The following is a 12,592-nucleotide window of genomic DNA, read 5'->3' as shown; positions in this document are numbered from 1 at the left end:
TATTTCTCACAATTACTTCAGTTAAGTAATCATGGGGTCTAGTCCAGCTTCTCTTAGTGAGCAGAGTGTTATTACAGACCTAAAATAGTGAAGTACTTTTTTGTATGGTATGTACTTTATCTGAATATCATCATGCTTTTATGTTCAATTATTGTGGGAATGTTTTCAGGATAACATCGTGTGGCTGAGATTCCTTTTGCTAAGCATTTAGTTTGTATAATATGTTAACCAGTATTGTGTTTTAATACAGAGCTATAACTGCTCTTGGGGTGGTTGGTGGTTTCTGGACCATTCTGTATTTGTTCTACGTTGGTGTTCTAATGCTTTTTTTTTTTTTTTTTCCTATGCTTCTCTTACAGCCCTTCTTAGATATAGTTTTGTACATCTTCAAGCTAACAAGTGCAATAGGAGCTCAGGTAAATTGAGTAGATTTTTTTTTTAGCATAATAAGCAATTTTTCCCTTCTTTGGTTATAGCCTTGTACCTGTTTGGAGTCTGAGGAAAACTCTAGATGATATTTATAGATTAATCCGTTACTTGAAGGTATATACTGAAAATATGTTTTTACACTTAACGTGTTGAATGCCTGAGTGACCTCTATCTTGAAGCAGGCAAAATAAAAATCAGAATTTGCAGGCATTCAATGGAAAATTTGAAGAAACAATAAAGTTCTTTATTTTCCTCTAGCAGTTACTTGGGAATCCCGTTTAGTACAGTACCATTCTGGCTGCTTATGTCTTGCGTGACTTCCATTTAACGGAGAAAATAAGTTTTCTGGTTTTTTTGCAGCCTCTGTAAAGGGGAAACGTTCCTTGCGTTGAGCAGTATGACCATTATATTCCCCCAATAAGCTGAATCATTTCAGAAATAATTCTTCAGCTCAGTAAAATAATGCGTTATCAAAAATGTTCAAGGTTTGACAAGAAGTAGCTCTGGGACCTATAATGTAGGTTTTTCTCGAAACGGACTGCAGTAAGGCTTAGCTGAACCAAGGTAACTTTTACAGTTTCAGATGTCTTTGCATTGCTCTCTGTGATACTTAGTTAATACAAGCAGTTTATGCCAAATTTAGTTTATGCCTTCAGTTTTATGCCGTGCCACACTTCAGTAATATTTAAGCATACAGTTTGGGAGCCCTGAACTACTGAAGCTTAGGATCCAGAAGAATAAGAGATCCCTACCAGGACTGCTTGAAATATTGACTGCCATGACAATGTAGCAAATATAGAGAAAAAGAAGTAGGTAGAAATGAAGGAGAGGAAATGAGAAAGGACCAGGAAATTATTAGTGAAATAAGCTAGGACACTAGGCCACAGAGATAGCACTGGGTGATGATAAAAACTTGAGTAGAAGGCTGGGATGGGAAGGGTGTCTGAGGACAGAGAATTAGTAAAATTAGTAAAAATATCTACAGCACAAAAGAAAGGAAAATGATGGCAATGACAAGAGTAATTGAATTGGTAACTTAGACACATGGGAAGTGAGCATCAAGGGATTCATGCTTTCTGGGCATTTTGGACACAGATTTTTGAGATTTTTGGTAAGCTTTTCTCTTTTTGATATTCACAGGGTCCAGCTAGCATGATGGCGTACTTGATTATTTCGGGCTTTTTCCTTACACGTTTAAGGAGACCAATTGGCAAGATGACTATTATAGAACAAAAATATGAAGGGGAGTACAGATACGTCAACTCACGGCTTATTACAAACAGGTATAGATTTAATTGGATAGCAAGATATATAAATGGAAGCTGTGTTAAAATATATTTGGAAAGTCTGATACTATCACTTCTGAGCTATGTGTTTGCATCTTTAATGTAGATTATTATTAAATAATTTGTATGTGCATTATATTTCTAATTCAAAAGACAAACTATAGCTGGGGTATAATAAGCTTATGTTTTAGTAATGAAATTAGAGTTTGTACTTTTTCACAAAAGGTAACTGAAAGGGCTATATTCCTGTGTTTTATGGCTGACTTTTTTTCAAGGACTGTCTTTAACAAAGTGAAGTTGCATTCTTGATGGGTTGGTTTGTTTTTTGGTTGTTTTTTTTTTTAGTGAAGAAATTGCTTTTTATAATGGGAACTTGAGAGAAAAACAGACTATTCACAAAACCTTCCGTAAACTGGTAGGACTTCTTTTATCTTTTACATCATCTTAAGCAAAATTTCAATTAGTTTTATCATGGTGATTCTTGACTTATTAATATAAATTCAATTATAGTGGCTTGGTGTTTATGCTGTTACAGTCATTAGTAGGCTATAAGCAGAACACAAGTTTCTGATAGAATGGTCTTTCTCTTGCCACTTACCTCCTTTTCATCCACCACAGTTAGTATTCTCTCACTGCTTAGTTTCAAGTGTAGGTTGTTTGGATCTAGAGTGTAAGTCTTTGCCAGCAGGGACACTTTTGTAGTACTTGTCACAGTTATAGGCATATTGAGGTATCTGTGACTTACTGAAAAATATCTATGGAATCAAACATTTGTAAAGTAATAAAAGATAGTAAAACAGGTACTGATATAGTCTGACCTTTTTTCTTCTGTAACTTACCAGGTGGAACACTTGCATAATTTCATCCTGTTCCGGTTCTCTATGGGTTTCATTGATACTATCATTGCCAAATGTAAGTGTTTGTCCAGTGCTAATGGGTTGCTGGAAATAAAAAAAGTGCTAAACTTTTTACACGAGAATTCTCTTTTTTTCTTATTGCTTCAATTAATCTGTAGCTTAATATCTAATTTTAAACTGCAGACCTTGCCACTGTGGTTGGTTACCTGGTGGTTAGTCGTCCATTTTTGAACCTGGCTGATCCTCGTCATCAGAATAGTACTCATGCAGAACTTTTGGAGGTAAATAGAAGAGAATTAAAACAATTTCCTGTATTTAAATTTTTTTAGTCCACATAAAGAAACTTACTTCTGCTCTAGGATTACTACCAAAGTGGAAGAATGTTACTGAGAATGTCTCAAGCTTTGGGCAGAATAGTCCTAGCAGGCCGTGAAATGACAAGATTGGCTGGGTAAGCTTAATAGTAGTTGTGTAAAATAATCTTTCTTGAAGTTATGTTGCTGCTGTTGCTCATCTCATTTTAAGAAACTGACTGTAGAATTAAAATGAGCTTATGTGCTCTGTTCATTGCAGCACCCTGAAAATCTAGAAATTAAAAAGTTTATGCTGAAAATGTATCAGTAGATGTGCTAGTTATGTCCACTAGTAATTTCATATCTGAATAGTAGCAGCATACATTTTCAATGTTTAATTGAAAAGACATTGTCAAATGCTCATAAATCAATTATGTATTGATTATTTACCAAACTTTTTTTCTTTTACATCTTAAGAAAAGTTATCAAATATTTGGCTATTACAGAAAAAGGTTCTTATAAATATTGTGAATATGGGACAACCTCTGTGCAACTCTTAAAATGTAGAGATTCTGTTTCTGTGCTGGGTTAAATAACTTGTTTTGTAAGAGAGTACTCATTAGAGCTTCTATGGATTTCTAAAGCTTCTAAGGATTAATTACTTATAGTTTTGTTTATCTTTTTTTTTTTTTTTAGTTTCACAGCTCGAATTACAGAATTAATGCAGGTTCTGAAGGACTTGAATAGTGGCAAATATCAGCGTACCATGGTATCGCAAGAAAAAGGTAGATGTGACGTAATATGCAATACATGCGTCTCCACGTAGTGTTCCAGTGTCTAATACTTTTTTCTTAATTTAAGATGCAGATAAAAAGCAAGCTTTGCCTTTGATACCTGGATCCGGAGAAATTATCAACACTGATAACCTTATCAAGTATGTTTACAAAGTTTCCACAACTTCAGTATTTGTAATGTAGCCTGGCTTTTTAAGTCTTTCCCTCCATCACTATTAATAGAAGTTTTAATACACATAATTACAGTATGCAATTTCTGCTGTACTATAGTTTATTTGCAAATAATTCCACTACACTATCACTCAGCATTTCTAGTCTGTAAGTCAATCCTTGTCCTTTCACGTTAGCAAAAGACATAATATGCTGTCTGGACTTAGCCTTTTTGGTAACGTTTTCTGCTGTCCTTTGCAATATGTCTTCCCAGACCATTTTGTTAACGCTTTATCAAATTTCTTCTTAGAAATATGTTGGTTACATATTTTATTCCAAGGTATAATTCAGCAGTAAAAATCAGGGGCAAGTCTGTATTCAGTTTCAAAATATGTGTTTGTATTGGTATATGCTTGGACACTTCATTGGTGTACTCAAGTAGCGATCAATCCCTCAGTTCTTTGCAGACTGAGCAACATAGTGTTGACATAGTAGTACTACTTAAAGGTATAAAGTAAAGCCAGTTAAGAGATTAAATAGCCTCAGTCTGGTCAATGTAGAAAGCACGTAATGGAGCAGAGGGGAAAGGGGGGAGCTATTTTTATTACTTTTGCTACAAACGCACACAAAAAAACCCCAACAAAATAACCAGGGAGGAGGTGACACAGAAGTAATTCATTTTGTATTCTAGAACTGTTGCTCGTTTCAGTGGCCAGCTGAGCCCAAACCACGACAGGCTACACTTCCACCAGCAGGTTTAAAATGAAGTGCATCCTTAAATGTAGCTTTATATCCACAAGATATTTTGGAGACCAGAGGCTTAGAAAGATACAGAAAATAAATACACGAAGGAGGAAAAATAATCTGTAGAATTTTGTTAAACACTAAGGTACCACTTTTGGTTCAAGAACTTCCTTAGCTGTTAATAGTTGGAAACTGGGATGGAAAAAAGTAATGCTGAAGTCTTGCCGTATTCCTTAAATCTCTGAGTAAGCATGCAGTATTAGCTGCTTTTAGGCAACTGCTTTTTTTTTTTTTTTTTAATGTTGCAATACAAATAGGTTTGATCATGTTCCATTGGTGACACCTAATGGAGATGTTTTGATTCAAGACCTTAACTTTGAGGTAAGGTTTTTTTTTTAAATATCATAGAAAATTATATTAATATAAATTTTTAAAGTGAAGATAATAATTTCAGAGGTAATCTGATTAATAAAAAATGTGGCAACCAAAATGAAGAGGTGCTTTATGATATTCTTAATTTGAATAAAATTAATTGTCATTTTAGTTTAAAAAAAAAAAGACCATAAACTATTTTCCCCAAAAATGTTTTTGTTCTTACAAGTGTGTTTTCTTCCAGCTGCAGTTGGTGCTAAACTAGTTGGAAAAAACATAATTATCGGTTGAAATCAGTCATTGTAATGTCAGAAAGTACTATGTACAAAGATACCAGCTTGTCTTATTGTTTGTAGAAGCTTTCAGAAATTCTTTCTTACTACCTTTTTAATATGTTTGCTTTGCATTTTTAGGTTCGATCTGGTGCAAATGTTCTGATTTGTGGGCCAAATGGTTGTGGGAAGAGCTCACTTTTTCGTGTTCTTGGTGAGGTAAGGGAATTTTAAGTAAACAGGGGAGAATCCAAAGCACTGTTGTAATTGGACTTTTTTGTTTAAGTTTAAACCTTTTTCTTGTTGCAGTTGTGGCCTTTGTTTGGTGGGCGTTTAACAAAACCTGTAAGAGGAAAGTTGTTCTATGTTCCGCAGGTGAGGCCAAGTACTGTAATTGACAAAGGCTCTCTTTCTTACTACTTTGGCTATGTTTAGAAATATTTGACATTCCTTTTTTTGTTTTTTCCTCTAACTGTATCTCAGAGACCATATATGACACTTGGAACACTCAGAGATCAAGTTATATATCCAGATACTTTAGAAGATCAGAGAAAGAAAGGGATTTCTGACCAGGTAATGATAATTAGTTCATTAACCATTTGTCTTAGTTAACACGAGTAATGCTTCAGACTTAAATACTGAAATTTTTATTAAAAACACTGCATGTAATTTGTTTTTAATATTTATCAAGGTTGATAGAGCACCAGTATAATAGTATAATCCTTTATAATATTTTTCAGTCATTTCTTTATTAAGTTCACTTAAGCTCTATTTGTCATTCCTGTTTCAATAAAAGGTGCTGAAGGAGTACTTGGATAATGTCCAGCTGGGTCAAATCTTGGAACGCGAAGGAGGCTGGGATAGTGTTCAGGATTGGATGGATGTACTCAGCGGGGGAGAAAAACAGAGAATGGCAGTATGTCTCAAAAGCATAAATACTTAACAAATCCTGGACATAGGTTGAAAATGTAACCTGAATTGTAAGCGATTTTTGTTTACTGAATATTAATATTTTACTTAAAGAAACAAACTCCTGAAATGTGAAATACCTGAATACTGTGAAAACAACCTAAAATAGAGCCTATTGTACCTCAAATTTAATGGGAAATGTTGACCTTTTACCACACCTTACACTTTGAGTATATAAACAAAAGTTCTAAAAGAATCTATTTTTCGCAAAAATAAAAGTAAAGATAATATACAGCTCTCAGATTTTCAGGCTTCAGTGGGTGCCAACTTAAATTGCCTTGCCACAGAGAATTTTTAGATACTAATTCTTAGTTTAAATTCTAACACCGCATTCTTTGTTGTAGTTCTGTATCCACAGTAGCTTTTTTGTTTGCATTACAGATGGCAAGGTTGTTTTATCACAAGCCCCAGTTTGCAATTCTGGATGAATGCACCAGTGCTGTTAGCGTTGATGTAGAAGGCTACATTTACAGCCACTGCCGAAAGGTGAGCTCTTTTTTTCTAGAATGATAACGCTGTATGTTAACAAGAAACTCAAAATGGTACAAAGTGCACTCTTCCTTATGCGTAATGCAGATTAAAAAACCCAACCAAACAAACGAAAGTTAGAAGGGCATTGCAGGGACCCTTTATGCACACTAGAATTCAATAGTTGTTTTGTGGTATTAAGGTAATTTAGATGCACATGTGGCCTCTGTACATCAGAGAACTCTTACTAACTGGTAAGTAACCTTACTTTTCCAGATAAACTCTTAGAATGTCAAGTGAAGATTAAATAATCTGAAATTTTGTACTACTTTTGTTTTTCGAGAGGTTGCTTTTGGCCAGGGCAACAGAAGTGAAAGGTGGGAAATTAACATTTCCATCTCTTTTGAGATCTGAAAAGCCAAGCACTCTAGGAAAACATGATGATATTAAATACAGTTTTCTATTTCATTTCCCTGTTATACTCACCTTTTCAGATTCTATGTAGTGCCACATGAAACATCAATAAGATTCAATTTCACACCCGTAGCTTGGGAAAGAATGGGCTTGAAATAACATTAGTTATTGAATAGCAGTATTCTCAGAATGGTAATGGAGCAAATCTGTGCATCTGCTGAAATATGTGCTTGAAACTTGAAGTGGGAAGTTAAGGAGCCCTCCGTAATAGTAAACTGACACTAGACGAAGACTCTGCAGAGGAATGGACAGTATTCCTTGAACTAATTTTACCACATTAATGTCAATACCCTGACAATTTTCTAAGGCTGTTTTGCACATACTTGTTATTCTGTTAACTCGAATGTTCATTTGTACTTTTGTTTTAGAGTTACTGTTGCCAGGTGGCTAATGCATATTATGGAAAAATAGAATTCCTGGTTCAGCTCTCCTTGCAGAAAGAAAATATGTTAACCGGTTTTATCAGAGTCATTTTGTCCTTTAATTGGTGCTACTGTTAGGGATGCATAATGAACTGAAAATTATTCACCTTTAAATTGTCACTTTAAGTTTTCATTTCATTAAATGCTTTTGTGGTTTGGGTTTTTTTTGCTGTTAAGGTAGACTTCTTTTAATCACCAGGTTTGTTGTTTTACTTGCCTCCTACCTTCCTACCTTACCTCCTTTGCCCAGTTCATTCTATGTTTTGCCAAATCATTAGGAGCAAAGAATGGTGAAATCAATTAAAAAAGATAAATCCCTCCTGGTTTTTTTTTTGTTTTGTTTTTTTTGTTTGTTTGTTTGTTTTTTTACTGCAAAAGTTTGTATTAAGGCTACACATATGTACTGTTAATAATAGAGTCTGGAAACTTGTGTTTATGAATTTAAGCTCTTCAGCTGAGGTCATGCTGAAAAATAATAACACCTAACCCATGAGAAAAATTAACTGCTTTACTGTGTGTATTTTCTTCATGTAGGTTGGCATTACTCTCTTCACTGTCTCCCACAGAAAGTCACTCTGGAAACATCATGATGTATGTAGTCTTTGCTTTTGCTAAGGTATCTGTAGGTGATAGGGGTTTTGTTGTTTGACTTTCTATTAAATTGACTTTACAATTCAAGGTGTTCTCATTTTACATGCTAATAAGTCATGTTGAGTTTTTTTTAAAAACTTTACTTTCATAATCCAGTTGCACTATTTGAAATATTCTTACGCTTCTAGTTATGAAAAGTAACCAAAAAGCTTTAAATGTATCTATAAATCTAGCCTCAAGTATCTGGTGAGCCTTTTATATTTTTAAGTTTTCTTTCTTAGCCTCAAAGAAACACTTGAACCACAATCCAGTACACAGCATGGAGTTTTTGCTTTCAAGATACCTAATATATGTACACATTAAAAAAAAAAAAAAAAAAAAAGGTTAATCTCTAATACATGGACTTCTTTTCTTCCAACTTAAGATTTTACTATTGGTATTACTTTTTATGCAGACAGATTATATGTGTGGGGAAAAATACTGAATTAATACACAGGGATGAATGTGTACCTTAAGTGTACTCTCACACAACCCAAGACAGCAGTGTTAAGTCTAGGTGTGACCATTAGCAGACTGATGGATGATATGAACAAAACCAGTTTAACTGTTTTTGCAGAGGCAGTTGGATTTAATGAAACATTAGGTGGGAGAAGCTTACCCTCTGGCTAGTGGAGTTTAAAATTTTGCATTAAAACTACTTCAAAATATAATTTATTTAGGTATTTATAGACCTGGTAATTTTTAGGTGGTTGATAACATGCTCTTTTATTTCAGTTCTACTTGCATATGGATGGCAGAGGAAACTACGAGTTCAAGAAAATAACCGAAGACACAGTTGAATTTGGATCTTAAAGTCATGAACTGAGCTGCTACAGAGACTGATGATTACAGGAAGTGTGTAGAATGACAGACATTGTACAATAAAACTACTCAGCTTGTTTTTTTAACAATTAACTAGGATAACCCAAAACAAGCTGCTAAGCGTTTACTATTATGTAGGATATTGCTAATTGTGTATATGTTGGTTTAATTATTGATATGTACTAAGAATGTCCTTATTCTTGTGGTTTAAAAACCTGCCTAAATTAAATTGGGCTTAAATCACTGTAACCTGATTCATCCTGGGATGCAAACCATTTGAAATCAGCTGATTTGACTTTTGTAGACCTTCTTTCCCTTCAGTGAAAAGCCCTGTTAAAATTAGGGTTGCTACCTCTCTTGTTCCTGCAAAGCAGTCTTGGATTTTTGCTCTGTTCTATGCATATTTCTAAGTTATCTCACATGGTGCAGGACATCTCCCATCTTCAGATCTGTGCCCTGTTAAATGAAAGAGCCTTTTCCTTGACCAAGCCTTGATATGTAGCCGATATGCCCTTGCTGATAAAGGATGGACTGAACCTAAAAGACAAAACTAATTCCTTCTGCTAAAAAAATTAGGCTTGTTCTTTGCTGGGTTTTGGATTCTCTTTAACATCTGTCTGTCCATGCAATTCTCTCTGCTGCTCAGCAATCCCATTCTCTCCCAGTTTAGCAAAAGCCTCATCCATCCCCTACTCCAGCTGCCCTTTTTCTGTCAGATAAATACTATGGTAATGAAGAGTTGAGAGCAGCTTGAGGGAGGAAAGGACTGACAAAAAAAGAAAGGGAAGAGTGGTGTTCCTTGTATCAGTTTTGTGCATGTTTTCAGGTCTGAAGAAACGAATGACTCCAAGTAGAATCAGAGAAAAGAATGGGGGTCCAATCATTCTTCTCTTGAAATCAGTAGGGGTAAGAATGGACTCAAAAAATGTTCATCTGTGAAACAGCAGACTGTTGTCTGTCCTGTGTGTATTCAGTCCTGTAATACGGCAGTTGCTTTTTCTAAGTTCCTCCTTTTCTCCCTCTTCAGAAAATCAGATCTCCTCATGGTTTTAGCTGCCTTTCAGGTCTGAGTTTGAAAGTAAAGACTTCCTGTTTGGTCTTCTAGGCTGTGAAGGCCAAAATGATGCTTTAGTCCTCCACGTTTATTATGTTATTTGTCATGAGGTTTCTTGATTTCTGATACAAGTTATTCACTAGTGATTCTCGCTGTTGTCTAAGGATCTCTATTCCCTACTGGTTTTCTTGTTCCAGCTGCCAAATCCCCTTGAAGAAACCAAAATCTTTAAGTAGTTTACTGTTACAGTTTTTTCCATACAAATGATTACTGTGGTTGCCATGTGACTTTGACAAACATAAATGCAGCAAGGTGGTTTTTGTGATCATGGAATAGGAAGGTATAACTCGAACAGAATTGCTGTTTAGGCTTTAAAACAAAAATTTACAATACCTGTTGTACAGTGAAGGTCTAATAGTTTTTTAGTGTCCATGTAAGATATAATAGAGGAATGCACTACATGAAGGCATGCATAAAATATGCAATAAATCTGTTCTCTGTGCATCTTTTATCAAGGGTTTAGATTGAAAACAAACACACTTTTTTATAAAATGGATATGTACTTGGATGCACTGCTGTATGTTAATTTTTACCCAATTTGATTAGTCATCATCTCTCACATTGAAATTGCTACCTGTTAATATTTTTCCTTTTATCATAGTTCTTGCCCATACCTGTCAGTGCTATTATTCTTTCATAGTACTCAAATGCAAACAGCTATCCTGGTATAAGAATCTAGTGACCACAGTAGATTGATAGTATAATGCATCAATGAAAAATCAAAGAAGCCTTTCTGAAGTTTAGTGTATTCAAGAGAAGAAGGTACCAGAATAAATTTTTGTGCTTGGTCCACAAGAAGGCAAATAGATATCTCATTTTACTAATTATTTTTTCTGCTCGTTCAGATTCTCACATCAGCCATAACATAGCAGGTAGCAGCATGCTGTATGTGAGATCGTAGTCTTTTTTTTAATTATAACCGTGAAAATATGGATGCCAGATAGCTATTTTTTTTTTTTTTTTGGTGAAAGTTCTCAGCACAAATGCAACTTCTTCCCTTGCAAGGGATGGTTTTTATTAGCCTTTTAGAAAGAGAAAGGAAAAAAAGAATCTCTAAAATGAGAATGTTGCTATTATCCTTGTGACTAGGGCAGACTTTGCAGTGGAGTAGTGAACTTGGGATACTTTAATGTATTTTTAACACTGACAAGCAAAACCACACACAGCACACTTATATAGCACCCCAGCAGCCAATCCCAAGGTACTTTACAATTCAAATTGGTTAATAACAGTGTTTTGTGTAATCTCAGATTTATTTTAAAAACTAATAGCAAAAAAAGAAATTAAAAATCCTACTCCATAAGCAAGGAGGAAGGAATAGGTTTGCCTTTAGATGCCATGAAGTTCATTGTAACTGAGGATGCCATTGTATCTCCTTAGGGCCAGGACTTAGCGTTTCTAAATATACTGGAAGGAAAGAAAAATATTCTGCGCTTGATTGTAAGAGAGGCTTATAAAGAAAGTATAGCAAAGAATGGTGTTTAAGAATGATATTCTTAAAAGGCCTTACATTAAAGTATTTTGAGATAGACTTGGTCTAATGAAAGATTGTAAAAAATCTGATGAAAATGATCCAAGTCTCAGTTCTGTTGCAGAATTGCACTGTGATACTGTATTTTAGCTGTTAGGTCTTTTTCATAGCACAAGTTGGAACTTTGTAAATTGGAATTCTGAATTATCTTAGTAAGACAAAGTACTGATGAATATTTTCAGTCTCAAACTGTTGGTGCTTTGAAGATGGTACTGGTAATAGTCAGATGGCTGCATTTCAACAGTGGTGGGAAACATTCCTGTATGTAAATACTGTAAAGTGCTTTGGAGGGGGAAATGGCGCTATATAAATGTAAGACATTAAGTGCCTCTGAAATAATAATAAATCTGAAGATAAAATATCTAGGCTTTTTCTGTTTCTTGATGGTTAGGGATTTTGTAATAAAGCAGTGAATGCCTACTCAACAAATCTCACGTTAGTTAGTGGGCCGATTGACTTGCATTCAGCTTATAAAGTCTGTAGTACTGTCTGAAATTCACCCTGGAATTGGCCAGATGATGTCATCCAGTTGTAGGCTTAACAAAAACCATGAGCTCAGTACTGGAAGATAAGTACTTAGAGCAATTGGATTATAGGTGCATTAACCTGTTTTAAGTCTGCACTGATTCTGACCTCCACAATAACACAAAGAAGTAGCATCAGTCCCTGGAATGGTAGAACTGAAGCCATGGAGCAATAGATTCAAACTCCTTTTCAAGGATCAATCCACCATCTTTTGAGGATGTTCAGTAGCCTTGGTCCAGTATTTCTGAATGTTTACTACAGCACCAGACAGTTGTCCCATCTCAGCAAAAATTAAACTTTCTTGACAAAGACTTTGGGAGGTGATGGTGCTTTCTGCAGGACTAGCATGAGATTGGAATAACCTGCAGGTGAACAGAATGTCACTGTGAACCTTGTCATCTTCCATCCTTAGTGCAAAGCGTGCTTTGCTGCATAATGGA

At 35.0% G+C, this 12,592-nt stretch overlaps 1 protein-coding gene across 1 annotated transcript in view; it reads left to right on the top strand.

The window, feature by feature from the left end:
- ABCD3 (ATP binding cassette subfamily D member 3) overlaps positions 1–12,118 on the top strand; it is a 32,330-nt gene extending 20,212 nt beyond the window's left edge. Inside the window, exons 8-23 of the mRNA XM_082483632.1 lie at positions 360–416; positions 1,570–1,712; positions 2,061–2,130; positions 2,558–2,627; positions 2,756–2,853; positions 2,932–3,023; positions 3,562–3,650; positions 3,727–3,799; positions 4,871–4,934; positions 5,339–5,416; positions 5,507–5,572; positions 5,681–5,770; positions 5,994–6,113; positions 6,548–6,652; positions 8,065–8,121; positions 8,896–12,118. Of these exons, the coding sequence (XP_082339758.1) occupies positions 360–416; positions 1,570–1,712; positions 2,061–2,130; positions 2,558–2,627; positions 2,756–2,853; positions 2,932–3,023; positions 3,562–3,650; positions 3,727–3,799; positions 4,871–4,934; positions 5,339–5,416; positions 5,507–5,572; positions 5,681–5,770; positions 5,994–6,113; positions 6,548–6,652; positions 8,065–8,121; positions 8,896–8,973 (1,350 nt within the window). The 3' untranslated portion in view covers positions 8,974–12,118. The remainder of the gene's footprint in view (positions 1–359; positions 417–1,569; positions 1,713–2,060; positions 2,131–2,557; positions 2,628–2,755; positions 2,854–2,931; positions 3,024–3,561; positions 3,651–3,726; positions 3,800–4,870; positions 4,935–5,338; positions 5,417–5,506; positions 5,573–5,680; positions 5,771–5,993; positions 6,114–6,547; positions 6,653–8,064; positions 8,122–8,895) is intronic.
- The last annotated feature ends 474 nt before the right edge of the window (positions 12,119–12,592 follow it).

Source organism: Vanellus vanellus (assembly GCF_965231255.1).
Source record: "Vanellus vanellus genome assembly, chromosome: 5".
NCBI classification, from domain to species: domain Eukaryota; kingdom Metazoa; phylum Chordata; class Aves; order Charadriiformes; family Charadriidae; genus Vanellus; species Vanellus vanellus.
This window is presented reverse-complemented; position numbering and strand designations above follow the sequence as displayed.